This window comes from Gossypium hirsutum, chromosome A08, assembly GCF_007990345.1.
Source record: "Gossypium hirsutum isolate 1008001.06 chromosome A08, Gossypium_hirsutum_v2.1, whole genome shotgun sequence".
In the NCBI taxonomy this organism is placed as follows: Eukaryota; Viridiplantae; Streptophyta; class Magnoliopsida; order Malvales; family Malvaceae; genus Gossypium; species Gossypium hirsutum.
This window is the reverse complement of record NC_053431.1, coordinates 119,722,578-119,730,923: the sequence shown is the minus strand read 5'-3', so window position 1 is coordinate 119,730,923 and position 8,346 is coordinate 119,722,578. Positions and strand designations below refer to the sequence as shown.

Sequence of the window (8,346 nt, the reverse complement as noted above, 5' to 3'; positions counted from 1 at the left end):
ATCATAAGCGTATTATATTCACGTTATATTGATTTATAAAAAATATAATAAAATGTATTTGTACAATAACATTTTTTACACTAAAAACAACGAAAATAAATATTTTTACACCTATTTGAAAATGAATCAGTAATTACAGCTTAGTCCTTTTTTTTCCTTTTTCTATTCTCTCGTTTGTTTTTATATTTATTTAAATAATGAAAAATTTTAAAAATTATATATATATGTATATAACTTTGGTTAGCAGGAGTTTTCCTTGGTATTTAGAACTTAAGCTGTAAATCAAACCTGAAAGTTCCAGCAGATATAGCTACCACCTACCAATGAGACCAACTGCAAAAGGCAATATGAAAAAAAAAGGGTATCTTTTGTGTTGGTTTACTGCTGGGTTAGTGATGCTACTGCGTTGACTTGGTTCGAAAAAAAAATGGGGTTAATCGGATCCGCACTGATCTTTCAGTGGCTACCAGTTGGAGAGGCTTAAGAGATTCAATACAACAGCTTCGTTAAACAGACTGATCGTTAGCGGCTGAGTCCGAACCGTCCTGTGAGTCTTCGCCATCTGTAGGAAATATGGTCGCAGTGAGGTATGTTTATTGCGTTATGTCTATGTAAAAAAAAGTAAAAATATCATGCAGACCCTTGTATTAAGAGTTAAATTACATTTTGCTCCCTCTACTAAAAAATTTAGATAAATTAATCATTTAATGTTAGATCCAAGAGCAAATTAGTTATTTCTATTAAAAATTTTATTTATTTATACTATTAAAAATTGACACGATTGACGAAATAACCAAACAATAACACGTGACGTGCCATATATATCTCATGCTGACATAAAGAGACCAATTTTTAATAGTAAAAATAGATAAAAATTTTAACAAGACTAATTTACTTTTTAATTTAACTTATAGTAACTAATTTATTATTTTGAATAAAAATAAAATATAATTTAATTTTTAATATAAAAGTATGCATGATATTTTGACAATAAAAAAAATACTATATGCATTATAATTGAGGAATGTGACAATACCAAAAAGTGACTTCACTGACGGCCTCCTTGATTGGGTGCTCTTCTTCTTCAACTCAGCTACAAAGAGAAAGCAAATCTCGTATCGTGAAGGTAATTTCCGAAGTGAAAATATGGATAATTGTAAAAAAACATGGTTCAAAAAACAAGGTACTATCATGTAACGCTAGAAATAAACCAAATACGTTAAGATACTGGTGTGCTTTCCTGTTAGTTTGGGTTGGTTATAAGAAACTATGTTGGTTAAATGCATAATCACATATGAGATATGACTCTCTAAGGATCCTTTACATGCATAGAAAAACATAGATATTAAACATAGTTATGTCATGTATATATCAACATCGAAGAAACTTGAGCCCTAGTGACTACATTCACATTACCATGAATCTAATGTAATAATCCTTAAATTCAATGATTGTGGATAAATCTTGGTGCAAAAACATGGTACTATTATGTAATGCAAGTAATAAATTAAACAGGTTAAGATAAATTATTTTATAATAGTGCTTTATACATATTTAGATATGAATATAAATTTTCAAAAACTCCTTTAAAATACTCATATTTAACAGCGAAATCTGAATAATATAAATAATGTATATATCTATGACTACATTCACATCACCATGAATGTAATGCAATAACCTTTTGTTTCAATGATTGGGGATAGATCTTTAGTGCAAATTACTAAAAAAACACTATGTTTAGCATGTAGCAGACTTGAGATTATAAAAAGTTAAGATGCACTCTTCAGACAACCACAGCTTATGCAACGTAAAAGTAATGATCATAAGAGGCTTTTAGCATCTTAAAATATTGGTTGGACATGCATTCTTAGACATGATTATGAAACCAATACCATGTCTGTCTATGTATACATAACTTGGTAAATAAAGCGGAGAAAGAAGCATACCCATCCCAGGCACTGCATAGTCATTGACAATTTCAAAATTTTTGTATGTGTATCCCACAAAATTGAGGTCCTTTGACGAAAGCATCTGCAAAGTAAATGGATAATCAATCAAAAAAGGTTATGTCATGAATTGCCATGTCAGGTTTAGAGAGCAAATGCAGACAGTACACCCATGCAAAATAATAATCTATATTTATTTGTATTATATTTAAGATTTTGATTGAATTGATGTCCCCCATTAATCGAGTCTAACTCAATTCTAAATTCACGAAAAATCTTTTATTTTTATAAAACAATGTATATTATTTTGGGAGTAATTTTATCTTTTCATATAAAACCTTAAAAAAAATACTTTGTAATTAGCTAACAGAAGACTGAAATGCAATGAATATATGAAAAAGACGCTTAGAAACTTACTTTCCTCCATGGACCAGATTTTGATGATGGTTTTCGAACCGGATTCTCAGACTGCACAGTGAAAAATAAGCAAACATCATGAAAGACGTTAAAGTTGCAACACAAATAGTTGTATGAATCCAAAAATTAAGGGATTTAAGTACCTCATCGAACTTTTCAAAATTTTGAGTATCTAGCTCATCATTAACCTCGGGAATAAATGCAGCATCCATTTGATATATCCTATCCCAGTCCACACCTTCAAACCATGGATGAGCCTAAAGAAGTAAAAAAAGAAGCCAAGATAATTACCTTCGTACGGAAACAAGTTTTAAGCAAGAGATTAATAGGACACATAAAACAATACCTTAATTTCATCTGCTCCGTTTGATCCTAGTCTTTGATTGACATTACACAGGAGTTTGTTAATCAGATCTTGTGCCTCTGAAGACAAATTGGCTTCTTCAGGAAACTTCAAATGATTTTTCCAGTTTACTATCTATGAAAGGAATAAAAATAATTGACATTATTAGACAAGTGAAACTTGTTTAAATCCCCGCTTTTTTTTCCAATTCATTCATTTTATTAAAATAGAAATGCTTGTATTACTGGACTATGACAATTTTTTTTCACATTCCATCTTTAGCTTAACCAGCGCCAAATAAATGGTCTTCAAATGAAAGTAGCAGAATAGTAAAAACAGAGATAACATGAGCCAGATCCAGACTAATTAACAAATCAAAAAACGGAAAAGCACACATAACATCAATTGGCAATATTTCTCAGGTTACCTTTCTACAAGTTGTCATCGGATCATCTGAATAAAAAGGTGGATATCCCACGAGCATTTCGAACATGATGGCACCAAGTGACCACCTGTGCAAAATTATTATCATTAGTCACAACAATTTATAATATTGGCGTAGCAAGAAGTTAGGGCATTCTAGAAATCATCAGAGGACAACATCTCTTTAATTTACTATGAACTATTGGTAGATGGATTTTTTTTTTCTTTTGTCCTGATTAGAGCATCCACTGTCAGTGGATAAATGAAAATTAATATTAGGTAAAAATGTCATTATTCCAACATGCAAGACGTAGGATTAATTTAGTATTGTTTTGAAAAGTGAGGTAAAAAACACCTTTTGAAATGTTTAATTTAAGATTTAATTTTTTAAAATTGTTGTCAAAAAAATATTTTTGAGTAATTTAAATATTACATAAAACTCAAAATAAAGAATAAAAATCTTATTTGATTCTAAAAATGCTTTTCTAAAATGTAAGAACTAAAAAAATGCTTTTACCTTTAGATAGAAAAAAGTACTTCAAAAAATATTTATTTAGCCTTGCTTAAAGCTCTAAAGGTGCTTTTCACCCCCAAAACATTCTTAAAATGCAAACTAAACAAAGCCATAATCAATTGCTACGTCAAACAAAAAGGGTAGTGGTATGTGAAACAAAATAGAATTTCATTTCAAATGAATAACTACTAACCAATCACATTCCATTCCATAACCCTTCTTCAAAAGGACTTCTGGTGCAATATAGTCGGGTGTACCAACAGTAGAATAAGCCTGCAAATTCAAGCATTGGACCCAAAAAATATGAATCATCTAATTGTCACTACTAAGTTCTTTCAAGAAGCTTGTAACTATTACTTTAAGACACAAAAACATGTAAAAAGAAACAATTCTAATTACAAATATACAAAACCAATACAGGGTCAGGGTCCCTGAGTCAGGGTCTTCATCCAGTGATTCAATGAATGAAAAGATGCATAGATGAGAGTATGAGAATAAGTTCAATTCACCAAACAAGAGCAACATAGCTCACAGCCACCAATATGTATTAATTTATTATTTATAGCATGAGATATAGAGAGATGAAAGGATACGTGAAACACAACGGCTGACAACTTACGAGCATTCTCCGGTTCTTTTGCCAATGCTCTAGTTGCTCTTGTTGTGTTCGTTTTGGAGCTGCTAAGCGTTCATCATTTTCTGTACCTTCATTAATGTTCGCACCAGAAAAATCCTGTTCTTGGAGAGTACTGCAATCCAAGGGTTTACATAGTCCAAAATCTGACAACCTCAAGTGTCCGTATCTATCCAGAAGCAAGTTATCAGGCTTGATATCCCTACAACATTTAGACTCCAAAGATTAACCCTTTTTTTTCAGAGAAAGCATCTTGACTTTTTTATTTATATATATACTAACCTATGAATATAATTGTGTTTATGGATAGACTCAATAGCCAAAACTGTTTCAGCTACATAAAATCTAGCTTCATCATCACTCAAGATATCCTTTCGCATAAGTAAAGTCATCATATCTCCACCAGGTAGATATTCCATTATAAGATAAAGGAAATCATCATCTTGGAAAGAAAAGTATAGTTTGACAATACAATTGCTATCAACTTCAGCGAGCAGGTTCCTTTCAGCTTTCACGTGTTCAACCTAAAATGAGATTGAAAATACCCTATATGAGTAGCATACAAAAGGCATAATTGATAAATTTAGTCATCAATGTTCGCATCTTTTATTAATTTGACTTTTATTTTTTTTAATTAAATTTGGCTATTGAGACTCAACCCGTCAAAACGAGTCAACTCGTCTTTTTTTAATGAAAATATTAACTAAAACATTAAATTTTTAACAATGTTGACTTAACAATCCATGTGGCAATTTACGCGTACTTTATATTGACATAGCATTATTTGTTATATATGTCACTTCAACAAATAATTTAAAATTAATAAAATATTCAAAAATTAGAAATATATAAATAGTCATAAAAATTCAAAAAAATCTGTTAAAAAAACAACAATTCAACTCTTTCTGAAATGTTTATGATTAAATTTGACTCTTTCAAAAGGTTGAAGGTCAAATTTAACTCAAAAAATAATAAAAAGCCAAATTAAAAAATATATAAATATTAAGTGCTAAATTTATCATTATACCTATTCAAAACCACCGTAACAATGCCATTCGGCCAGAATAAACAAATACCTGGCCTCTTCGAAGCATTTCTGATTTCTTAAGCTTCTTCATAGCATACACTTGGCCTGTTGTTTTTTCCCTACAAATTCTAACCTGCACCATAATATATATATAAGTAAATCAAAAGGTTAATTTTAATTGGAGAATAAGGAAAATTAAGTGCGATCTATAGCATTAATTCTCCTGTTCACAAGGATAAAACAGATGATGATCTATGACAGATAACATTATAGAGAAGTATACCTCTCCAAACGCACCCTTGCCAATTATAGTTAATAATTCAAAGTCTTCAACACCAATTTTATGCCTCTGAAGGCGCATGTATTCGGTTTCCTTTTTCTCCAAGAATTTTAGTAAGTTGTTTTGATCTTCCTCGGAGACATCAGCATCTGCCAACTTCTTTTCAAGGACCATTCGTCTATTAATCAGAAAAAAAATAGAATTATTTATAATAGAAGATAATAATCAACTAAAATTGGCAAAATATTGTCATAAAAAGTCCTATGTCATAATATCATCATAAAATCAGCTCGGAATTATTATTTACCCTGAACCATCTCGGCCCTGCTTACAAATTTTAATTAATTTTTGTTCTTTTTGGTGCAAAATTGAATAATTATTTTAAATAGGATAAATATTATCCACCTTATAGATAAACACAATGTCTAATGAGAAAGATAAAATCAATAAATTTTGATTTTAAATTTTCACAAATTATTGACATTATAATTGATGTGACATGATTTTAAAAACAAATATATGTAGCTAAGAAAAAATGCATTTATTTGTTTTTTAAGCTAATAATTAAAGTGTTATGTATAAAGTTAAATGAAAACTAAAGTTATATATATAATAAAACCAAATCAAAGTATCTCTATCACGCTGCAACACGAATCAAATTCATGTGTAATTTGAAACTTAACACTTTTAAATTATTAAATCAATTAAAAAATAAGATGAACGAAAGATTTCTGTAAGTTAACCGAAACGATTGCAGCAATTTAAATCTCTAATCTCTACAAATAACAATTATTTACTCAAATATCGTTGTTTCTCAATATATTTGCAACTTGTATTAGCAAATTTAAGCATAAGATTAGGAAACCATACCTCTCTTTTCTGTCTTGAAGATTCTTCATTTGCTCCTTGTAATGATTCTCAATATACTGCTTGGCAGCAGCAGCTTTTTGTTTGGTGATATTGGAAAGAGCTTCTTCATCCGTAATCCCGTCTTGATTCCCTTCACCTCCTCCACCTCCGCTGCTTGACGACGGTTGATTCTTCCTCGATGACCTCGTCTTATCCCTCGGCTGTAACTTCGAAAGCCAACTCCTCGACGTATTACTGTTATCCATTTTGAATTTTTGTCTCTCTAATCAAAATTTATTTTTCACCTCTATCAAAATCCACTGCGATCTGCATTTCATCAACACTAAATAAGAAATTAAAAAAATTAAATAAACACAAAAAAATAAGGAAAAATAACAGATATCTGAACTTTTTGAAATGATTTGAGAAGAAATGGAAAAAGTAAAATCCAGCAAAGAAAATTTTCACGCTACCGCGTTGTTTGCGTTAGACAATACGATCCGCGAAAAGGTCTCCCGGCAATTTCGAATCGTTTCTAAAATATATATTTTTTGGCTTTCTATACAAAAATGGAAATGAAAAAAAAAAAACACCCTGTGAGAGACGGTACAGTTTTTGGATTTCTTGGCGCGCGTTCGTTTGTTCAATTCCCGCACGTTCCTTTTTTTTAATATTTTGGGAAATTTTATTGGATCACACGAGTTTGATCCGATAACATTAGCTGGCCGCTTTTTTTTTTTACTGATTAAAATATTTAAAAAAGTAAATATATAAATTTCAAGAACAGAAATTATTATTCGAATAATGAAAAAAATATACTATATGTATTTTTACGATATTGTAACGATTTTTATAATGAAAAAAAATTATTATTTGTTGTAAAACTTTATTTAAAAGATGACTTATAGAATTTATATCTCATAATAATATATTATTTTGACATCGATTTATATAAGAGTCAGGTGAATCGTGAATATTTATTTTTTAAAAGTTTTTTATGGAATTTTGTATAAATTAAATTTGATTTTGACATAGTGTGGATGCTTGGTTGGCAATAATATTGGGTTTAATTAGGGAGATATGTTGATTTTAAAATGAAACTAGAGTTTTAGGCCTTTTTCTTCAAAATTTAAGGAAATAAATCGATTTTTAATAAATAAACTGAAAACGAGTCCTGAGGAAAGTGCTTTCTGAAAAACATTTTTTATAAAACATGTTTTTTTTTAACACATCAACTCATTTGGTTAGATGATCAAGTAATAGTGATTTTCCAAGTTTGATTCCTCTACTAAGCACATTTTATTTTTTATTTCATATTTTTTCAAGTTCTTTTTTATTTTTAATTAATATTTTTAATTAATAAATATATTTTTTTCAAGTTTTTAATTAATAACTATTTTATTTATATAAATAAAATAATAAACATGTAATTATATAATAAAAATATTATATATATCATTATGTTAAAAATGTTTTTGATTAATAACTCCTTTATTTATATAAATAAATTAATAATTATATAATAAAAATATTTTTTTATATTTATCATTATGTTTATTTTATTTTATTTTTAAAATATCAATTAACTTTTTTGATATATATTTTTTGATATATAATATTTATATGTCAAATATTTATTTTCTCCACCTACATTGTGGTATAGTGATTTCTAATATTATAAAATCAAATAATTATGTAAAGAAAATATACCAAAAAATTAGTTGATTCTTTTTTAAAAATAAAATATATTTAACATAATGATAAGTATAAAACAATATATTTTTATTATATATTTATTAATTATTTATATAAATAAAGGAGTTATTAATTAAAAATATTTTTAACATAATGATATATATAAAATATATATTTTTATTATATAATACATATTTATTACTTTATTTATATAA

General features: G+C 28.3%; 1 protein-coding gene across 1 annotated transcript; it reads right to left on the bottom strand.

The window, feature by feature from the left end:
- Positions 1–7,092, bottom strand: LOC121204684 (serine/threonine-protein kinase tricornered). Its single transcript, XM_041074990.1, has 14 exons — positions 6,910–7,092; positions 6,458–6,763; positions 5,591–5,765; positions 5,357–5,440; positions 4,563–4,804; positions 4,266–4,482; positions 3,840–3,919; positions 3,137–3,221; positions 2,713–2,844; positions 2,510–2,623; positions 2,367–2,417; positions 1,950–2,034; positions 1,037–1,093; positions 1–562 (listed from the first exon to the last, which is right to left on the bottom strand). The coding sequence occupies exons 2-14, from the start codon at positions 6,700–6,702 to the stop codon at positions 507–509; spliced, it is 1,623 nt and encodes a 540-aa protein (XP_040930924.1). The 5' UTR covers positions 6,703–6,763; positions 6,910–7,092; the 3' UTR covers positions 1–506.
- Positions 7,093–8,346: the final 1,254 nt, after the last annotated feature.